We start from the raw sequence: 23,555 nt of genomic DNA, 5'->3' as shown, positions 1-23,555 counted from the left end.
ATGATAATCTGCCATTTTACTCATAATTTGAGTGAAAGAGGATAAAAGTCAATGTTGTTTTAGCGCTTCTAGTGTACATTCACTAGAAAATTATTGTGTTATTTAGCAAAAATATGGTTATTGTAACATGATTCTTTGACCAAGTTGCGAATGACACTGGGGGAGAAATTTGACAGTCATCAGAGACAGTAAAAAGGCTACTTAACAAACGAATCAAATTTAACAACATCCTCTCACACAATCTCCTCTTTTAATTTTATTCTAGCTAGGAAAAAAGTTACTTTTTTAATACTTAAGTACAATTTTATTTAAATCCTTTTTTTACTTTCACTCAAGTATGTTTTTGGCTAGATACTTTTTACTTACTTTTAATTGAGTAAAATTTTCATTCAGTATCCATACTTTCACTTAAGTATTTTTTACACCCCTGTCTGTGATCTTGCATTATGTTCACTTAAAATATGATCAAGACATTTAAATAATGATAATCAATTAAAAACTTCAGATAATAGCGTTACTGTGAGAACATTGACGTGGGTATTTCAGAAAACAAATATCATTCTGATTTAGCCTTTCACAAGTAAATTTTTCTTTTGGGTTGGACTGCAGATAATAATAATGTTCTCTCTTGATTGTACACTACTTCTAATTATCTCCTGTTGTACACAGTGATCCCACACATCGAAGATGAACGGGTGAAATGGCAGTTAGAAGAACAGGACTGGTTGATGACTAAGACAGCCTAGGTCTACGGATGGCAACTGCTGCCGTGGGCTTTCAATGTTTTCAAAAAACCAAAACACTGTCTTAGTGTGAAGGAAAATGTGAGATAGAGAGATACAGAGTGGTGTACCCTCCTGCCACCCACACATTGATCTCAAGTAAACAATGCCCCAACACATAGCTCCCCTGTGAGATCTTTCTGTCTGACTTCTCTCTTTTTACTTTTTATCTATCCCCTCCTGTCCTCCAGAGTATTTTCTTTTCTCACCCTGTGTCTCTTTACTTCTTACCTTTCCTCTGTCTCTGCCCCCCTTTTCACTTTCATACAAACATACAGCACTACACCTGAGGGCACCTTGCTTTTACATTAGCCCAAAATAGTTTACAGCACATCTTCAAATATCTCTTTAGTTTGTAGACTTTACATGATTTTTAGGTGGTGTAAGTGTTGCTACTATTAGCCAGGGCTGTACGTTAACATAGCACTGGTGCTACAAAGGTTGAAAGTTTTGTATCACATGCCACACTATTGTAGCACAAGTATAAAACGTCTGTTACTATCTCTGAAAACAACCTTAATTAGTGCAGTTCATCATTTAAACAAGCATGTGAATGGCAAAGGACATTAATGTTACATACAAAATCCAAACCTTAACAAGAAATATTTTCAGACAAACATTTTATTTTTTTTTGCCCAAAATGGCAAATTGTAGGAATATAACACCTCTTGCTTAACATCAAGTCAGTTTGGTTTATATAGCCCAATATCACTAATCCCAATCCAAATAACATCCATATATTACACTTCAAATTAGCAGGACAAAACTGTGGGTCTGTGGGCAGACATCACTTAATAAAATAACTTTTTTATTTGCAAACAAGAGCTGTTGTTTAGCATCAAAAGTTAGTCAAGTAAAATCCTTTCCACTCAGCATTGTATCTATCAATTTTCCCTTTAATTTCTCCCTTAATTTAATTTGGCAGTGTTGTTTCTCTAATTTCTTTCGCAAGGGCTCATTTGGTGTTTTGGTTGAGCACTTGAAAATATTGAAAAATATTTTCCTGTCATCATCTAACTCACTCGACTAGCTGAGGAAATGACATAGAGGCAACTGCATAGGAAATATGGAATTGTTCCCTAGGATTTGTGGGAATTGGTGTTGGATGCATGGACTCTAGTCAAAGCAGCCGAGACATGATTTTTAATCACACAATAGACTGCAACTACCTAGTAAATAGCGTAATTTGTGCCTGCACTACCTTGTACGCTTTTATTTTATAATCCTTAACAGCAAGTATCCCATTCATTTGTATTTGGATGACCAGTAGTTTACACACTCAAGCAGAAGAAAACACTGACACAGCACCTCATGTGGCATTAGCTCAATATGGGTAGAGATGATTTATGAATGGGTTTAAAACATTAATAAGCTTGCTGTTTTATATATCCACAGGGAAACAGCCTGCCATATAGCCACAGCTAAATTCACAATGTGGAGGAAAATCTACAGTTCCTATACACTGTTTTTCATCCACTTGAAGGGAAGTATGATCTTTGACTTCAACTCATAATTTCTCAGTAATATGTTGTATACACCAAGGAAAATGAAAACCTTCGAAAAATGTGAAGGACTGTGCAACTGCTGAAGCTCTGGTGTTCAGCTGGTTTAAAAAGTTGCAATGTATCTTAGCTCAACTCAAGGTGAATTTTTGAAGAATATCCTCAAATTTTTTTTCCATGAATGTGAAAGAAGACTGGGCCTGTCAAAAGGCAAAAAGAAAGAAAAGTAAGCATCATACAAATTGTTCATACGACTCATGCTATAATCCTAAAAAAAGTCATTTTACAGTTAAGTTTTGCAGCTGGTTGCCTTATTTTTTGAAGTTTACTCAACTTTTAAATTTTTTTACAATGCGCTCCACCTATGCCACCTGGTGGGGTCGCCCTGTACTCCCTTCCCGGTCCTGTAGAGCAACATCCTTGCTCACCGCGAAGGCCTACAGCGCCACCGGACGAGCCGCTTCCACCCTGTATGCCATGGCTGTCCTGCAGGTCCACCAAGCCAAGGCACTGCGAAACATGCACGGGGGTGGCCCTGATCCCGACACGCTGCAGGAACTGTGCTCAGCGACCGACCTCACCCTGAGAGCGACGAAGGTCACAGCGCAGGACCTGGTGGTCCAGGAACGTCAGTGGCTGAACTTGGTTGAGATGCGTGAAGCCGACAAGACTCGCTTTCTCAACGCCCCTGTCTCCCAGTTCGGCCTCTTCGGCGACACTGTTGAGGACTTCGCCGAGAAGTTCTCCATGGTGAAGAAGCAGACGGAGGCCATTTCTCACATCATGCCTCGCCACAAGCCTGCCGCCACGGCCCAGGTCCCATATGCTCGCCGAGGGCGTCCTCCCGCGGCCAGAAGACCTTCTGCTCCGCCTCAACCCGGGCCGAGCTCTCAGCCCCGGCGTCGAGCAAACCGCGGGAAGCGTACGCCCCCTGTCTCACGGACCCCATCGAGGACCCGGAAGGCTCCCAGGCGCTCCTGAGACAACGGACCCAGAGTGCAAGAAGTTAGCTCCGGAGGTGGTAAGACCGCTCCGTCCCCCGGTGGAGGGCCGGGAGGAGAATCTTTTGTTTTTTCATTTGCCGCTCCCCTAAACAGGGGCTGTGGTACCCAAATTCTCAATAAAAGAGCTATTTCCTTTACCTCTGGGTCTTGTGGCCCGCAAATGCCGTTCTCACGTCACTCTGCTTTCAGGCCTCAACAGTCCCGGCTTCCTGGATGCGGTGCCCCCGCCCTCAGCCCCACGACTGTTCCCCGGCTGGCCGGTTCAGACGAGTCCAGAGGACGCCAGTGTCGGACCTCCTCCTCAGTCACGAACCCGCCCCCCGCCGGGTGCGAGGAGCAAGGTAAGTGCTTTGAGTATGCTCTCAGCACCAGAGCCTCGGGATGCCACGTTGCCCCCCGACGCCGCGTTACCTGATCCGCACCGCTGCGAAGCCCCGCCGGGTACGTCCAAAATGCATGAGAATGTGCAGGACATGCCAAATTGGTCCCACATCAGGTCTCCACTCTCTGCTGGGCGAAACCTGCCGCGACAGCGCATCCGCCATCATGTTGTGGTTGCCAGGGATTGGTTGAGGTTGACTCCAAAGGAGGAGATGGCAGACGAGTTGTGACATATGACGAGAGCGCACGCCGCCTTGGCGATTTATGACGCTACCGTTGCGGTGCAGTCTGAATGGATCAAGACGTACTTGCCCTGGATTAGTGGGAGAAACCTCTACAGGGCAAGAGATACAGCCAACAACTCTAGGCAGTTGATGTGCCAATGCTGCCGGGGTCCTGTTCAGAGGCCAGCGGCAGTGTGCCCGTTGCCCTAGATGGCTGAGGTGCCTGATCACCTGGTCCCTGTGAGCGAACAGTAACTCTCGAGAGTGAGCCAGGATGAGCCAGTCACCGAGGTAGTTGAGTATGCGGATGCCCACTTCCCCTAGCAGGGCAAGAGCTACCTCTGCGATCTTTGTGAAGACGCGAGGGGACAGGGACAGGCTGAAAGGGAGGACCTTGTACTGATACGCCTGGCCGCCGAACGCAGGTAAGAATTGGCAGAATGGAAGTACGCCTCTTCAGGTCTACCGCTGCGAACCAATCTAGCTGTCAAACGCAGGTAAGAATCTGTTTCTGCATAAGCATTTTGAACGGGAGTCTGTGTAAGGCCTGGTTGAGAATTTGCAGGTCCAAGATTGGTCGCAACACGCAGCCTTTCTTGGGTACGATGAAGTAAGGGCTGTTGAAATTCTTCTCCATCTCGGCTGGAGGGACGGGCTCTATCGCATTCTTGAGGAGCAGGGTCGTGATCTCTGCTCGTAAGGCATTGGCTTTCTCGCCGTGCCCAGAAGTGGAGCGAACACAGCTGAAACGAAGCGGGAGCCTGGCGAACTGAATCGCGTAGCCGAGTCGGATGGTCCTGGCCAACCAGCACGGTGGATTGGGAAGTGAAAGCCATGCATCCATACTCCGCACGAGGGGCACTAACGGGACGATCGCTTTTGACGTACCGGCGGGGCTTCGCGGCGGGTGCTTATCGCCAGTAGAGGTGAGTGAAACAGTGGTAAACTCAGCTTGCTGTGGCACAACCGTTCGGCTCAGAAGAAAAATCTGACTGGCACTCGCTGCCCCGCTTCCCTTTATACCCATATGTCCGGGCCGGGGCATGCAAATTCTGTCTACCAACTTGACATTGGCCTTTTCTCAGGTTCAGAGGTATGTTTGGCATCCCAGGAAGACCCCTTGTGTCACTTCATTCGACACAACGTCGAGTGAGTGACAGAAGGGGAACATAAATTATCTTAAGTGCTTTCTGACTTCTAACGCATGGCCCTTTCACAAACAGGCCTTTGTAGTGCACATTTTCTTTTCTTTAATAAAACCAGATATTCTTTTCCTGTTCTGTCTCCAGTTACACTTTTAACAGCTCACTCATTTAAGAGTAAAATTATTTAAGGATGCTCAGGGATAAACAATGAAGAAATGTTCCATAAGTTGCCAGGCGTGGAGGAGATATTAGAAGCCCTCATTCTCTGTAACGCTGTAAGGCTGAATATCTTTACAAATAAAAAAGGTGATCGCGTCGGTTATTGCCTTGTATCAAGCAGAGCTATTAGCCAGCGGGGAGTGAAAAAAAGTTTTAATCGTTTGCTCACCTGGCGTCCTGCTAGCAGTACCACAGCGGCTAGTAGCTACAGCTGAATCTGAGAGTGAGGGCGAGGAGTGGGAGGCAGACGTCTATGCACTCACATCGTGTCGGCGTTTCAAGTGTGTTGTTAAATTAGGCGTACTGTCTGTATATTTTATAGCGGCGCTACATAATTTACAAATTGCAGAGGTTTTATCAAAATGTACATCTCTCTTATAAAACCCAAAGTATTTCCAAACATTGGATTTGTAATTATTTGGTGGAAGATGCAGCTCTACCTCTGCCATGTTAATCTATATTCTATGTGACTCTCGGTCTTCATAGTGTTGTGATATGTCATGTTAACGTAGCAGCAGTGGTGATGAGAGAACGCGCTTGAGAAACTGTTTAGAGAGGAGAAATCAATGTACATATAAAATATTGGTCACAAATTATTGGTCACTTTCTAAATAATAAAAGTATAGCGCATCTACTAATAATTATTTATAAATAAATTGTTTTTAACTGATGCAAATATGGTAGAAACGATGTATCGCGATACAAATGCCAACTTGTAGCCGATGCATACTTTTTTAAATCAATGCATTGCATCGTTAACTTTTATGCTGATGCACCGATGCGAATCTGTGAATCTTACATCCCTAATTTGTATAAGTGTATTTTTCAAAATGGTCATTTGTTGTGTGTATCCTGGATGCTTCAACCTTCAGAATCCCCAAAGAAAATGCACGCCGGGAAAAATATAAACTTGATCATGAGTGATTGAAGCTCTGGCTTATCGCGTTCTACCTAGATATCAGTTCACCCCTACATTCTCAAATATTGGAGGGTGTGCATTGAACATTTAAAGTAACAAAGGGTCAATATCTGAATTCATCAGCTGTGCTTGTGCTGTTTTTCCAGCAAACTCAAGTATGTGTGAAAACTTTGTCATTGTCACGCCTCCCTCAGCGTTCCCCTCATCACCCTTTTTGATAATTCAGAATACCTGCACTCAATTCACTCGTTCATCACTGCCTGCATAAATAAATCTTCTTCACGCCACTTCACTGTCTCACTGTGCTAACCCTGTAAATCTAAGTAAATGCTCTTGCACTTGGTTGCACTAACTACAACTTGTGTGGCTTGAATTCCTGGCAGTCATATTGCCTATATTCTGCTAAAGAAAAAGCACAAGTAGAATGGCATTGCTCCAAAATAAAGGATGTTTTTTTTTGTATTATTATTATTATTTGGAAATTGTTTTTTATTTTATATTGTTTTTAAATTGTTTTGGACTGTTTTGGTTTGTGAATGGCACTTGGTCTGTGCAAGTTTCTCTTGTAAATAATGATGCACTTCCTGCCTCCTCCACCGCGTGACCTTACCAATGAGCTTATGTCATCCCTCTCATAACCGCACGTCACAGAGATGTACAGAAGTGAACATTTGTAGTTAAAACATATATATGTATTGTTTTGTTTCTAAAAATAATCAATCGTTTGGGTTCAGAAGAACTTTATTTGTCGATTGGAGTCGTGTGGATTATTTTGATACACAATAAATATGCATTATGGACCAACAAAAAAATGTAGGACATTCACTTGCATAGTTTAAAGGAGGAGGCCTGAAATTAAATCCTAAAAATTTTAAATTCTGTTTTGATGAAGAAACAAACTCTGATACATCTTGGATGGCCTGAAGGTCATAAAATTAAAATTTTTGGGTGAACTATTCCTTTAATGTTTCACAGATGAATCGGACTGATTTGATACCATTTGCAGTGGTTAGCAGCTCACAGGATGAAAACATAAGCAGTGAATAAATTGTTTTTGGTCTGCTCCATACACAATTGCTATCATATGACTTTAGAAGACTTGAAATATGTAGCACACAACCACCTTAGTCCATAAGTCCACATGACCACCCAATTTTGTGTCTGATATTTGGTATGTTTACTTCACTCAAAAGATAATTGAAACTATTTTTAAGATTTACGCATTTTGACTTCATTACAAAATTACATCAAATATAATTGTGTAATGTTTAACTAAATTATTTGATTAAAACTTAAAATATTTAGGTTTTCATTTTGTTTGATTAAAGATAAATCAATTAAATTTTCAGTTTTTTTTTTATTGAAATCTTAAAATGTTTTATTGTTTTGTTTTATGTGTTATCCAAAAAATACCAAGAGAGCATCAACTGACCACCGACCTGACTTCCTCATGTGCTGCAGAGGTTGGGCCATGGTATAATTTAGTTTAATGTTTAACAGGTGTAGAATGTCAAGAAGATAACCAGCTCTGTTGTTACTACGTTTCCAAGTATTTTTTGGCGAAAAAAGTTTTAGCGTTTCAAAATAAAGCTGATGGAAACGCAAATTATTGCTAAAATTTCACGTGTCGACATAATATTTTTCCGTTTAACTCAAGCGTATAAACTATTTGTCGATACAACAAATGTTGCAAAAAACTGGTTTGGAAACACGTTTTGTCGATAAAATTGGCATTAACGCAAAAATGTAGTGTCACATGACAGAGTTTTCCCCAATCGTTAGCCTGTGTTAATCATGACGACTAGCTAATTTATTGTATGTGATGGATTTATCTTTATGGCATATAGAGCTGATCTGCAAACGTGACACTTCCAGCAGTGCCAACATCAATATATCATGCACATTGAACAAATGAATGGCCACTGTTTGCGATTAATTTAATCGCAGTATCCATCCGTTTATTTTTTAAAGTTGCTTTTCCACACCATTCAAAATAATAGATGGCAGTAATGGAGTTAGCCCACAAAACATAAAACATAATTTCTGTGCACAAAGATGTTTTAAATAAAAAATAAATCCACAATACTAGGAGAAAAGCATCAGCGCTTGTAAGTGCAACACTTACATCCCAATTATATAAAATTGTTTGTTTAATTTTACTTTTGAAAAAATGCCGGCAAAATTGTCGGTATTAAATAAAATAAATTACCACTGAAAAAAACATTAAATTAAATAAATAAATTACCAAATGCAAAATAATATATTTTTAGACCTATATATGCCTTTTCTTTACACAAACTTAAATTAGATTTACCCTGTTCTGTAGATGAAAAAAGTCGGCTGAATTACATTCTCAGAATGTTCTAAATAAATAATTAAAGACTATCAGTACTATTTGTCCAATGAGTTCATTTTCAGAAAATGCGCTTTTGAAAATTTTAAAACGTTTAAATATTTTAAATCTAACTTTCTTAATCTCGCATCGCATTTGTTGAGCTTCTTAAGAAAATGTAGATTGCTTAATGATGCTATAATTTAGAAAAATATGCAGGATATAATTCAGCTGTGACAGCGATGCTTTAGATTAGATGATTGTTCAAAATAGCCTAATGAATATGTATCATATGGAAACCCTAAATTTACACCACATCCATTTTTATTTAATAGCTGTGCACACAGCATATACACATCGATGGATGGTCCTTATAATAAGACCGAAAACTACTTGGTGTAGGTTGCCAGCTTGAACAGGGCCATGATGATTCACTTTGGAAACAGGCAGAATATGCCAAATTTTGCAATTTTTCTTTTACACATATCCACTTTGTCGATAAAAAAATAGCGCTAATAGTGGATGGAAACTAGGCTACCTACCACAGTTCTCTTCTTTACAGGACATTTAGGTAAATCTGAAATCAGTGATAGACAATATTAGTAATGGTGGGAATCAAATTGAAAGCTTATTCAATGGTTTCTATTTATTTTCAGAGAAAATTTCATTTCTTTTGTTGGTATAGATTGCCATTTGTTGTATTGTCTAATATTTTTCTTTCTCCTTCTACCACCACCTGTTGATTTATTGATGAACTGTTGTTTTGATTTAATTTGTTTGTTATGGTGCATATATAAAGGGACAGACATGCACCTCAGAGATGCTCTTTGATGCTGGAGTTTTTGTCTTCAACCACCTACTCACGAAGAGCTGTGTGTAGGAGAAAGGCTAAAACTCCATTCAAGGATGTATTTCCATACTCAGGAGGAGCTATCAAAGGATCTGTGTTAATGTACGGTGTTTGTTTCTGTAGAGGTTTGAACTCCTGCATTTTAGTACTCACTAGTTCATGCTGCCTGAAAATAATTTTAGTTACAGACATCATATTTGTCGAAGTATTCATTCCCTAAACTCCATGTGTGCACCATTTGTTGTCTTTAACCTGTTCTTCCTTTCTTAACACACAACCATAAATTTTTTTTGCTAAAGACCTTCTAGTATGTGAACACTGACAGAAAAACAACAGAAATCATTAGTCAAACTACTATATTCTGACTTCGAGAGTTTTCTTGCAAAGAGAGAAAATACTTCATTATTCCACAGCAGTACCAAACAGTAGGATACACAAGATTTCTCCCACCCATCTTTGCATTTTTACATATTCATTTCGTGGCTAATTGCTGGTGGGCAGAGTATAAATTGCAGTCGAACAAAGCCCCTCCTTTGTCATGCGTTGGAATAGTGCCAAGATGCGTCAAAAACACAAAATTCCCCCAAATGTTGTTCCAACAAGCCTAACAGAGTTGTCTGAACAATGTTGCTGATTTACATGTTCCCAGCATGCATAGCAACTTGAATAAATTAGGCAGTTAGTGTTATAGGTTTATTTTTATTTTTTTTGCTGTTTGCTGATTTTATTGTTGTTTTTGTTGCCACTGTTAGTTAATTGTTGTGTGGTGATGTTAAGATCTCATCTTTTAAATTAATAATTTTTGCTGATTGTAACTGTTTTGACAATTGACGTTTGTGAGTTAAGGGTTGAGCTCTATTGTGTGACTATGTTAAACAAATGTTCACACTGCCTTGCTTTGCAAGACATACTAATCTTCAGAGGCAAAGATTGCAGTTAACTTCATGTAAAAGTAATTTAAAACCATATATATAATTCAAATGATGCCAAAATAGTTCTCGTATTGCAAACTGATAGTTGGAAAACAAGAAATTAGTTGTTCTCCCAACAAGAATTTTTGCATTTAGTGAACAAACAAATTCATGTGGACTAAATAAAGAAATGTTACTGATGACAATTATTAAGACAGTTGTTATGAGAACTCAACTTTTCAAACTTTAATTAACTTTGCTCAACAATTTCTTTTTTACAGTGGTGATAAAGTTGGCAGGTTGCTGCATCCCCTCTATTCACACACTTCTTACTCACAAAAATGGCCAATATAGTCCCTGTAAGAAAACCTTCACCTTCTATCTGATCAGATGGCAAAAGCATAGCTTTAATTTCCAATCACTGGAGAGGATAATTATTGATGTGCATTGCTCTGGACTCTGTCTCATATGGATGACTGCATATGTTAATGGGTGAAATGGTGTGGAATAACACTCATTATTAGAATTGCTTATACATTCATTATTATCAAAGTCTCTTTCAAGGCATTGAAATTGTATTGGGCTTAATTACTTGTCCTATAACCCCAAGGACATTGTGTATTATTGTGATAAGGACTTTATCTTGTATTACTGTAGCTTAGCTTCCAGTGGTAAATTACATGAAAAATATTTCTTTCATGAAATGAATAGTTCATCCAAAAATGAAAATTCTCTCATCATTTACTCACAGTCCCAGATGTATGTGACTTTCTTTTGCTGAACACAAATTAAGTTTTTAGAAGAATTTTTCAGCTCTTTTGGTCCTGTCACGAACCCCGCTCCCTCGCTCCGCCCCCTCGCTCCGCCCCCTCGAGCTTCCACGCTCGTTCCGCCCCCTCGAGCTCGCACGCTTGTTCCGCCCCCTCGAGCTTGCACACTCGTTTTGCTCCCTCGAGCTCGTACGCTCGTTTTGCTCCCTCGAGCTTCCACGCTCGTTTTGCTCCTACGAGCTCTCCTGCTCGTACACTATCTCTCCCCTCGGGCTCACATGCCCGCTCCCAATTGTCAGAACATTATGTACACCTGCACTCGCGTCATCTGCACTCCTGTTCATTGTATACACCTGCACTCGTCCCCATCACCTGTCATTGTTTACACCTGCACTCGTCTCTATAAATATCACAGCACATTCGTCTCCCGCTTGTTGGTTATTGTATTTAGTTTCCCGTGTCTTTGCCCCCCGCTAGTCTCGTCTAGTTTTGAACTCCTCTTGTTTACCCCTTAGCTTGCCAGCTCTAGTGTTCCCCTAGAATCCCCAGTCTTTTCCTCTCGCTTGTCTCGCCCCTTTGTATACTGATTTCCCGGCCTCAACCTAACGCTCCCCTTGTCTACGCTTCTTTGGATTTGCCCCTTTGTCATCTACTGATTCCCTGGCTTCGACCTCACGCTCCCTTTGACTACTCTTCACTGGATTTGCCCTTTTTGTACTTTGCACGCTTTGTTATTTAATAAAGCTGTTTGTATTCGACATTGTGACTGTCTCTTCTTGTGCGTGTTACAGAATAACCAACCTCACCGTAGACAGTCACAATGAGCCACGCGGAGGATTCGCGCAGCTCACTAGAGCGGAGATGCACGTCACATTCGGCGCGAGGAGCTACAGTTTGGAGGCAGGACCAAGCGCCATGACCCAGGGGCAGCAGGTATATTCTTTGTCTGATTTATGTCACCCTGTTTCACCTGTGTCTGCCCCTGAGCCCGTTTATGCCTCCAGTGCATTTCTGAGCGCCGTGAGCCTTCAACCCCCTGAGAGGTTTGACGGCTCTTCGGCGCTTACCAAGAGTTTTTCGTGCAAGGCAGCGGTGGTATAACGCATAACCCCGTCCTTGACATTATGGAGCCAGCGGCCCGACTCTTGGTTTTGCGCCAGGGGAGCCAACCTTTGGAGGCTTATATTATGGATTTTTGTGCCCTGGCCAACCAGGTGAATTTTGATGAGGTGGCTCTGAAAGACATTTTTCAATTTGGACTGAATGAGCCAGCCTCATCATTCATGCCTGGTGGTCGCTGCTCTCTCAACCTGGCTCAGTTTATTGACCTCGCCCTACTGTACGCTGGTTCCTCGTTTACTGTGGGGGAGGCAGAAACTGAACCAGCGTTCCATACCACGGCCCCCGTCTTGAACCCTACCACGGCCCCCATCTCGAAGCCTACCACGGACCCGTCTCGAAGCCTACCACGGCCCCAGTCTCAAAGCCTACCACGGCCCCCGTCTCGAAGCCTACCACGGCCCCCGTCTCGAAGCCTACCACGGCCCCCGTCTCGAAGCCTACCATGGCCCTAGTCCCGAAGCCTTACACGGCCCTAGTCCTGAAGCCTTACACGGCCCTAGTCCCGAAGCCTGACACGGCCCTAGTCCCGAAGCCTTACATGGCCCTAGCCCCGAAGCCTTACACGGCCCTAGTCCCGAAGCCTGACACGGCCCCAGTCCCGAAGCCTGTCATGGCCCCAGTTCCTGAAGCCCGACACGGCCCCATTCCCGAGGCCTGTCACGGCCCCAGCCTCGAAGCTGGGCTCTACTCCGCCCTCAGAGTCTTCCACGACTCTGCCAGCCTCTGCTCCGCCCTCAGAGTCTTCCACGGCTCTGCCAGCCTCTGCTCGCCCCTCAGAGCCCTCACGGCCTCCGCCTCACGAGCCTCCAAAGGCTCCTCCTCCCAAGCCTCCCAGGGCTCCTCCTCTCGAGCCTCCCAGAGCTCCACCCCTCGAGCCTCCCAGAGCTCCGCCTCTCAAGCCTCCCAGGGCGTCTCCTCTCCAGTCTTTCAGGGCTCCCCCTCCTTCCAAGCCTCTCAGGGCTCTGTCCCTCGAGTCTTTCATGGCTCCACCCCTCAAGCCTCTCACGGCTCCGTCTCACGAGCCTCCCAGGGCTCCTCCTCCTCTCAAGCCTCTCAGGGCTTCCCTTCTCGAGTCTTTCAGGGCTCCTCCTCCCCTCGAGCCTCTCAGGGCTCCGCCCCTCGAGTCTTTCATGGCTCCACCCCTCAAGCCTCTCACGGCTTCATCTCTCGAGTCTCTCAGGGCTCCTCCTCCTCTCGAGCCTCTCAGGGCTCCGCCCCCCAAACCTCCAGAGCCTTCCAGGCCTACCTCGCTAGAGCCTCCCACGGCGCCACCGTCATTGGCTCCACCTCCTGAGCCTTCCAGGCCTTCGCCCCTAAAGCCTCCTTCGGCTCCACCTCCAGAGCCTTCCAGGCCTCCACCTCCAGAGCCTTCCAGACCTACCCCCCTAAAGCCTCACTTGGCTCCACCTCCAGAGCCTTCCAGGCCTTCGCCCCTAAAGCCTCCTTCGACTCCACCTCCAGAGCCTTCCAGAACCCCACCTCCAGAGCCGCCTACAGTGCCGCCTCTGACGGCACCGCCTTTCACGGCTCAGCCCTGACTTCCTGACACCTTCCTGTCCTGTGGCCTCTTCCCTGGCCTCCGGACCCTATTCCTGTCAGGTGGTCACCTTCCAGACCCCCGGACCCAGTCCCCGTCCTCCAGTCGCCTTCCAGACCCCCTGACCCAGTCTCTGCCCTTTGGATGCCCCCTAGATCTCCCGACCACCCGCCTGTCCGCTATGTTCCCCCTGACCTCGCCTTGAAACTGCCCATTGACCCCATGGACTGTCTCATTTCCCTCTGTGCCCCTTGGACTGCCCTCAGTTTTGTTTGTGTGTTTTGTGGGTTGTCTGTTCAGGGTTGTTTTTTGTTTGTTGGGATCGTCCAGCACCACTTCCCAGAGGTCGCGCTCCTCGCAACCGAGCGCGGCCGTCAGGAGCCGTCCGTTATAGAGGGGGGAGTACTGTCACGAACCCCGCTCCCTCGCTCCGCCCCCTCGAGCTCGCACGCTTGTTCCGCCCCCTCGAGCTTGCACACTCGTTTTGCTCCCTCGAGCTTGCATGCTCGTTTTGCTCCCTCGAGCTTCCACGCTCGTTTTGCTCCCTACGAGCTCTCCTGCTCGTACACTATCTCTCCCCTCGGGCTCACATGCCCGCTCCCAATTGTCAGAACATTATGTACACCTGCACTCGCGTCATCTGCACTCCTGTTCATTGTATACACCTGCACTCGTCCCCATCACCTGTCATTGTTTACACCTGCACTCGTCTCTATAAATATCACAGCACATTCGTCTCCCGCTTGTTGGTTATTGTATTTAGTTTCCCGTGTCTTTGCCCCCCGCTAGTCTCATCTAGTTTTGAACTCCTCTCGTTTACCCCTTAGCTTGCCAGCTCTAGTGTTCCCCTAGAATCCCCAGTCTTTTCCTCCCTTTGTATACTGATTTCCCGGCCTCGACCTAACGCTCCCCTTGTCTACGCTTCTTTGGATTTGCCCCTTTGTCATCTACTGATTCCCCGGCTTCGACCTCACGCTCCCTTTGACTACTCTTCACTGGATTTGCCCTTTTTGTACTTTGCACGCTTTGTTATTTAATAAAGCTGTTTGTATTCGACATTGTGACTGTCTCTTCTTGTTCGGGTTACAGGTCCATACAATGCAAGTCAATGGGTGCCAAAATTTTGAAGCTCCAAAAGGCAGCATAAAAGTAATCCATAAGACTCCAGTGGTTAAATCCATATCTTCAGAAGCGATATGATGGTGTGGGTGAGAAACATCTAGGTTACGGATGTAACTTCCATTCCTTGATGAGGGAACAAGACGTTGTGTTGAAGAAGCGACTCTAGGGGTCTCTCTTGAGTGCCGAATATAACTCTGATCTATGAAAAAAGGCCAATGAGAAGTTGGCAGACAGAATTTGTTTGTCCTGCAACGGACATACGGGTATAAAGGCGGGGAAATATGTCTGTTTCATTCAGGATTTTTCTGAGGAGCCGGAAATACACGGCTCAGCACATGGCGTGATTTAAATTGGACCCCTAGTGTCGCTTGACACAACGTCTCGTTCCCTCCATCAGGGAATGGAGGTTACATCCATAACCTAGACGTTCCCCGTCTGTCGCTCACTTCGACGTTGTGTCAAGCGACACTAGGGGTCCAATTTAAATCACGCCATGCGCTGAGCCGTGTACGTGTACTGCTGACACAGGAGCGGGCAGGTACTTGACGTGCCAAAATGACCAGCTGTATCAGACTGCACGTACACTTCCCCCAATGCCCCATAAAGTCATCAGAATCCTTATAGTTACCCTAGACAGGGGAACAATGTGACGCTTGCCAACCTGAGAACGGGCCGGGCCTCTTTTCTCTCTATGTTTCTCGCATAGAGTCAACGGCTGGGGCCCTTACACGCATCGGGGAAGGGGGTCTTACCCAGTTTCCTATTTTTTCAGGGGGAAAAAACCCTGCGGAGACCACACCTGCCCAGAGAGGGGGAGGTAAGAGTGGTGACATACACCACATGGACTCTTAGGTCATATGTGGGAAGTGGCATGTTGGTAGATCCCGCCTCTTCGGAGGGAGGAGTTTCTGCAGACACGGTGACCGGGTGGCAGTGGGAACTGCCCATGGGAGACGCGGGTCCATTTGTAAGGGGACCATACCACGGGAAATACACACAGGTGGAAAGTCCACGTTGGAGCCCTGACCTGTGGAGGACCTGTTCCAGTACAGGGTAGATCTGAGTACCCGCAGTGGATTGGGTCGGCGAATTCCTCCGCTAAATTTTGGACCCAGAGGGCTAGGGAGGAGTCATCCAGGGAGCCGAGTGATTGGGATCACCTGGGAGAAAAAGCGCACGGTTTTACCTCAACCGAGGGAAAGGGCGCTAGGTGCAAGCGATCTACCCGGTCAGTCCGTCAGCGTGTTACTGAGTTCTACTGGCTCGGACCTGAGAAAACACAGGACGAAACTGACTCTACCCTGAGATTGTAAAATCTCGCAAAAGTATTAGGTGTTGCCCCACCCGCTGCTCTGCGTATGTCTACCAGGGAGGTGCCTCTGGCCAGTGCCCATGAGGACGCAACACTCCTTGTTGAGTGTGCTCAGACCCGCAAGGGGGGGCACGGACTGGATGCGATGAAATGGCATCCACCACCAATGGGAGGGCCTCTGTTTGGAGACAGCGTTCCCTTTCCACTGTCCACCAATGCAGACAAAGAGCTGCTCAGAGCGTCTAAAGCTCTGCGTGTGGTCCAAATAGGTACGCAAAGCATGTACCGGACACAGTAACGAAGGGCCTGGGTCTGCCTCCTCCCGGGGCAGCACTTGCAGGTTCACCACCTGGTCTCTGAACGATGTGGTAGGAACCTTGGGCATGTAGCCCGGCCGCGGTCTTAGGATCACGTGTGTGTCTGCTGGACCAAACTCCAGGCAAGTGTTGCTGACAGAGAATGGATGCAGGTCCCCGACCGTCTTGATGGAGGCGAGCGCGATCAGCAGGGCCGTCTTTAGGGAGAGGGTCCTGAGTCCAACTGATTCTAGCGGCTCGAAGGGGGGTCTCTGAAGGCCTGAGAGGACCACTGAGAGATCCCAGGAGGGGAACAGGCTTAGCCGGGAGGGATTTAACCTCCGGGCGCCCCTTAGGAACCTGATAATCAAGTTGTGCTTTCCCAAAGACTTGCAGTCTACTGCGTTGTGGTGGGCTGCGATAGCAGCTACATACATGTTCAAGGTGGACAGGGACAGCCTCCCCTCCAACCTCTCCTGCAGAAATGAGAGCACTGACCTGACTGCAAACCTTTGTGGGTCTTCAGCCCGGGAAGAACACCAATTCGTGAACAAGCGCCACTTTAGAGTGTAAAGTTGCCTGGTAGAGGGGCTCTGGCTTGGTTGATCGTGTCTACGACGTCAGGTGGTAGATCAGCTACATCTTCCACGTCCCGTCCAGGGGCCAGACGTGGAGGTTCCAGAGGTCTGGGTGCGGATGCCAGAGCATGCCCCATCTCTGAGAAAGGTCTTTCCTCTGGGAAATTTGCCAGGGAGGGGCTGTCTTGAGGAGTACGAAGTCCGAGAACTAAGCCTTGGTGGGCCAATAGGGAGCCATTAGAGTAACTTGTTCCTCATCCTCCCTGACCTTGCACAGCAACTGTGCAAGAAGGCTCACTGGGGGAAATGAGTACTTGTGCAGCCCTGTGGGCCAGCTATGTGCCAGTGCGTCTGCCCCGAGGGGACCCTCTGTTCGGGCATACCAGAACGGGCAGTGAGAGGTCTCTTGGGAGGCGAACAGGTCTACCTGAGCCTTGTTGAACCATTCCCAAATCAGCTGGACCAAGTGGGGGTGAAGACTCCACTCTTCACTGGGCAAGCGTTGTCGTGATAGCGCGTCCACCACCACATTGAGGTTCCCGTGGATGTGAGTGGCACGCTGCAAAGGAGGAGGCGACGGGCAAGTTGTATAAATAAATAACACGGTGCATGCCATGGCACCATGCTCGTCTCGGGACTCGAGTCTGGAGCCAGTGATGAAGTGGTCTCATATGCATCAACCCCAGCGGCGTGACCGCCACGGAGGGCGCCATATGCCCCAGGAGCCTCTGGAAAAGTTTTAAAGGGACCGCAGTGCCTGGCCTGAAGGCGGCGAGGCATTCCAGCACTGACTGCGCGCGTTCGTTGGTGAGGCGCACTGACATTTAGACTGAGTCTAACTCCATGCTGAGAAAATAGATGCTCTGAACCAGGGCAAGCTTGCCCAGTTGACCTGAAGCCCTAAGCGGCTGAGGTGCCTGAGCACTTGGTCCCAGTGGGCACATAGTAACTCTCGGGAGTGAGTCAGAATGAGCCAGTCGTTGAGGTAGTTGAGTATGCTGGCTTCTCGCAAGGGCTGCCTCTGCAACCTTCTTAAAGATGCAAGGGGACAGGGACATGCCGAAGGGGAGGACCTTGTACTGATACGCCTGGCCGTCGAACGCAAACCGTAGAAAGGGTCGATGTCCAGGCAATATTGAGACATGGAAGTACGCATCCTTCAGGAATCAATCTAGATGCCGGACGCAAGTTAAGATGTGTTTTTGCGTGAGCATTTTGAACGGGAGTTTGTGCAAAGCCCGGTTGAAAACTCACAAGTCCAAGATCGGTCGTAAGCCACCGCCTTTCTTGGGTACGATGAAGTAAGGGCTGTAGAAACCCTTCTTCATCTCGGTTGGAGGGACAGGCTCTATCGCGTCTTTTAGTAAGTGGGTCGCGATTTCCGCTCGCAGGAATTTGGCATGTTAGCCATGTATTCTACTGCGGTAAAGTGGATGCTCCCGTGGTGGGAGGGGGGGAGGCTGGCAAACTGAATTGCGTAACCGAGTCGGATGGTCCTGGCCAGCCAGCGTGATGGGTTGGGAAGTGAAAGCCACATATCCAAGCTCCGTGCTAGGGGCACTAACGGAACAATTATTTTTGACGTTCCCAGCAGGGCTTCGCAGCGTTGTGGAATAGGTAGTATGGCGTCGGGAGGCAAAGGTGCATCCCATGGCTCTGGTGCTGAGAAAAGACTCGAAGCATTTACCTTGCTCCGCACACCCGGCAGGTGAAGACACAGGAAATAGCTCTTTTATTGAGAATGTGGGTACGGCAGATTAAATAAATTTATGTGATGAGTTTTGAGGGGTGATCTCCATGCAGTCGTCAGCTCATCATGCACCTCCGGGAAGAAAGGGACCGGGGGGGTGTGGCGGTGAGCGGCGCGCAGACCCAAGAAACCAATCATCCAGCCGCGATGGCTGTGGGGAGGACGGAGGGTTCCAGTCCAGCCCCACGCTGGCGGCAGCCCGGGCAAGCATGTCAGACATCTGGGCATCGGCCTCAGCCCAGACGAGTCAGTGTCGAAGTGAGCGACAGACGGGGAACAGATCACTTTCACATTCTTCTTCTTGTGTTTTTAGTATTTCACATTCTTTATGCATACAGATAAATCTTTAGCTAAAAAGGTCTTAAATATTGTTTCTCACCACATCATATCACTTCTGAAAATATGGATTAAATCACAGGAGTCGTATAGATTACTTTTATGATGCCTTCTTTCACAAAGGATTTTTCCACAAGATTTTGGCAAAGTGTACATTCATAGACTAATACCTTGCTGCCTTCAGAGTGCCCGCATATCTCACATCTGTCCTTTAAAGTGAGTAAGGCATGGGGGGGGATGACATTCGATTGGAATTCGTCTAATATATTCAGGTTGATTTAGTCATATTAAATATTTTTGACTTGAATAAAACCAGTACTTTAGATATTACCACATGAAGCACAAAACATTTTTACAGTGTGGGTGTAACCATTCTTTCTCTCTCCTTCTCCCTTGATTTAACATCTTTCAGTGTCATACCTTTCAGTTGATCTGTCTCTAGTGGTGACAATGGGTTTATCCTACACTGACTATGCAACCCAGTCATCTAGCTGAGTAGCAGGACGAAACGCAACATTCTCCCCTTCTCTGCCTCCTCTCTCACCCAATAGGCTCTATGCAGCGGGGATTGTGACGTGTTTCCGACTACACTCTCTATTGGGCAAACAGTTTCCGGTTCCGTATTAGATCTGACGCGCGAAAGTTAACAACGACAAACATTCTAGTTATTCTTATCTTGGGAGCTGAACTATGGAGAAAAGGGTTTTCCGATATCGAAAGCTAATGAGACCTAGTTCGGAACATTGTTGTGTGCCGTCATGCGTTGTGTCGGCAAGATACAACTCGACTGTGAGTTTTCATTCATTTCCCGTGAAAGAGGATCTCAGAAAAAAATGGATCGTTAAGATCAGGAGGGATGACTTCCAAGTCAACAAAAACACAAAGGTGTGTAGCATTCATTTCAAACCTGATGACTTTATGGAAGGGACTAGACTGAGACGTCTGAAAAAAGGTGCTTTCCCTACACTGTTTGAGTGGAACCGTTACCAAGTGCAGCCGCCAAGGTCGAGTGTTTGGGAATGGCGAGAGAGACCGCTGCCCCCTGATCCTGACTCGGACGTAGAGCAAGATATGGACTTTGACGTGGAGAGGACTGGACACGATTATTGTTCAGTTGCCGAAGCTGCAGCTGTGGACATGGTATTACATGAAAATGAGGAGTTGAGGAGGGAGATAGAAGATCTACGGAAGCAGTTGGACCAGACCAAGATCATACTTCGCTTTGGTCTCCAGAGATTTGCTGGGTCCGATGAGGACATACGCTTTTATACAAGGTAAAATTATATTGCCTGTGATAAGCATTTGTAATAGCGTTGCCTTTGTCTTGAAAACACTAGTCCACGTTTTTATTAAATATTATTGGAGTTGTATAAGCTAGCTGCACGTAAAAGTAGGCTACACCGACCAAAATAATAACAACAACATAGGCTAACATAATTATAAGTATGAATAACATCTGTTGTCTTCAACAGCAATCAGAGTTAGTTTAATCATACATACCGAATTCCATGATTTTCATGACTCGTGATGTATTACAAGATTGTTGTATCAGTTACTTGTAGTTCAGCATTCTTATTTCCTAAACTGGAAATTACTATACTATAAAGCTAAGTGTAAGTCTTTTATGCCATGTGAGAACCAATGTACGTTTATTTCTTGACAGATTTGCAACCTATAACCACCTGATGGCCTTCTGGGAACTGATTGAACCGGCAATGCACAGAATGATTCGTGTCACCAACTCCAAAGTCACCAAGGAGGCTGGAAACACTCGGGCACTTCCTGCAATAGACGAGTTCTTCCTGTTCATGATGCATCTTGCTTTGGGCCTCAAGCAAAAGGACCTTGGTCATCGCTTCCATGTACATCAGGCCACTGTGAGCCGCATCATAACAACCTGGGCCAACTTCCTGTACTTTGTCCTGGGGTCAGTGTGCATTTGGAAGAGAGAGTACGAGCCCATCTGCCAGAGGAATTTCATCTTTTCCGAGACACACAGGTTATCCTGGATTGTAGTGAGATCCGCTGCCAAACACCTTCCTCATTGCTATTACAAAGTGAGGTTTTTTCAAACTATAAGTCTCACTGCACATTCAAGGCTTTAATAGGAATGGCACCTCATGGTGCAATAACATTTTTGTCTGGACTCTATGCAGGGTCTATAAGTGACAGGGAGTTGTTCAAACAGTCAGGGATCATTAACCTTCTTACTACTGACATGGCCATCATGGTGGATAAGAACTTCTTAATTGACAGCCTAGTGCCATGCAAAGTTCACCGGCCTGTTTTCCTGACCAAGGGAAAACAAATGCTACCTCATGAAGTGACACACACTCAGTCTGTGGCCAGGCTCAGGGTACATGTTGAATGTCTTATCCGTCGAGTGAAGGAGCATAAGTTGTTTGACACAGTCATCCCCTTGTCCATTTCTGGTAGCATAAACCAACTGTTTACAGTGGCATGTTTGCTTGTGAACTACCAATGTGGACCACTTGTCAAGGCAGGAGCCACTGAGTCTAAAAACCCTCATCCTTGTTAATGTGCTAAGGTAAATGTAAATATTGTACATATACTTTTGTAAAAACTATGGATTTCACACTCTGTTCATAACTCTGATCAACAGACAAAACTAAGACAGTGTTTCCTTATGCATTTTTTATTATAATTTCATAATGCATAACAACGGACCTTCATTTCACACAACCATTAACACCTCCTGCAACCCCCCTCCTCCCCCCTCCTGCTACACTACCTGCACTCAAGATCTGTGAGGACGATGTGTGCCGTGTCTTTTGGAAGCAAAGGACAAGGAAGGCTCCAGGACCAGATGGCATCTCACCAGCTTGCCTTCGTTCCTGTGCTAACCAACTGGCCCCCATCTTCACTCAGATCTTCAATAGATCACTGGAGCAGTGTGAAGTCCCATGCTGCTTCAAACGCAGCATTATCAGTCATTATCCCCGTCCCTAAGAAACCTAAAATCACAGGACTTAATGACTACAGACTTGTCGCCCTGACATCTGTGGTCATGAAGTCATTTGAGAGACTGGTGTTGGCCCACCTGAAGGACATCACTGGACCCTTTCTGGACCCCCTTCAATTTGCTTATCGAGCAAACAGATCTGTGGATGATGCAGTCAACATGGGTTTGCATCATATCCTGCAACATCTGGACAGACCAGGGACATATGTAAGGATCCTTTTGTGGACTTCAGCTCGGCTTTCAACACAATCATACCAGATATACTCTGGAATAAGTTAAACCAACTCCCTGTTCCCACCTCTACCTGTCAGTGGATTAACAGATTTCTGAAGGACAGGCAGCAGCTTGTGAGGCAGGGAAAATTCACTTCCACCACCTGTACCATCAGCACTGGTGCTCCCCAGGGATGTGTGCTCTCCCCACTACTCTTCTCCCTGTACACCAATGACTGCACCACCAAGGACCCCTCTGTCAAGCTCCTGAAGTTTGCAGACGACACCACTGTCATCGGCCTCATCCGAGATGATGATGAGTCTGCATATAGAAAGGAGGTTGAACGGCTGGCTGTCTGGTGCAGTCAAAACAACCTGGAGCTGAACACGCTCAAAACAGTGGAGATTATTGTGGACTTTAGGAGGAACACCCCAACATTGTCCCCCCTCACCATTCTAAACAGCACTGTGGCAGCAGTGGAGTCATTCAGGTTCCTGGGCACTACCATCTCACAGGACCTGAAGTGGGAGATACACATCGACTCCATTGTGAAAAAGGCCCAGCAGAGGTTGTACTTCCTTCGCCAGCTGAGGCAGTTCAACCTGCCACCAGTCCTGCTGAAACAGTTCTACTCAGCAGTCACTGAGTCTGTCCTCTGCACTTCAATAACTGTCTGGTTTGGTGCAGCTACGAAATCAGACATCAGAAGACTACAAAGGACAGTTCGGTCTGCTGAGAGGATTATTGGTTGCCCTCTGCCCCCCCTTCAAGAACTGTACACTTCCAGAGTGAGGAAAAAAAACGTCAGACACAGGAACAGTTTTTTCCTTAGGCCATCCATCTAATGAACAATTAAATTGCCCCATTGAGCAATAATTATGTGCAATACACAGTTTAATTTTAATTTAAATTTATATTATCCAACTTATCCACTTCTGCCATTACTTACATTGCTCTGTACATAATATACAGGTTTTTGTTCTTTATATAACAGATTGTATTAGATTTGCACTACGTGTGTATGTGGGTATGTATGAAGGTGAGTGTATGTACGTATATGTATAATTATTTATTTTGTGTTCTTTTTTGTTTTTAATTACCTATGTCTTGCTGCTGTTTTTGGTATTGTTTGTATTGTTGTTGACTGGAAGCTCCTGTCACCTAGACAAATTCCTTGTATGTGTAAGCATACTTGGCAATAAAGCTGATTCTGATTCTGATTCTGATATGTATTTATTAACTAGCCTATACAAATCTAAATATATAT

General features: G+C 45.7%; 1 protein-coding gene across 1 annotated transcript; it reads left to right on the top strand.

Moving 5' to 3' along the window:
• The first annotated feature begins 17,039 nt into the window (after positions 1-17,039).
• On the top strand, positions 17,040-22,249 carry LOC127628354 (THAP domain-containing protein 1-like). Its single transcript, XM_052105096.1, has 2 exons — positions 17,040-20,366; positions 20,756-22,249. Exons 1-2 carry the CDS (start codon positions 19,783-19,785, stop codon positions 21,195-21,197), a joined length of 1,026 nt encoding a protein of 341 aa, XP_051961056.1. The 5' UTR covers positions 17,040-19,782; the 3' UTR covers positions 21,198-22,249.
• The last annotated feature ends 1,306 nt before the right edge of the window (positions 22,250-23,555 follow it).

This window comes from Xyrauchen texanus, chromosome 1 (assembly GCF_025860055.1).
Source record: "Xyrauchen texanus isolate HMW12.3.18 chromosome 1, RBS_HiC_50CHRs, whole genome shotgun sequence".
Classification (NCBI taxonomy): Eukaryota; Metazoa; Chordata; class Actinopteri; order Cypriniformes; family Catostomidae; genus Xyrauchen; species Xyrauchen texanus.
The sequence above is the reverse complement of the archived record's forward strand: the minus strand, read 5'-3'. Positions and strand labels throughout refer to the sequence as shown.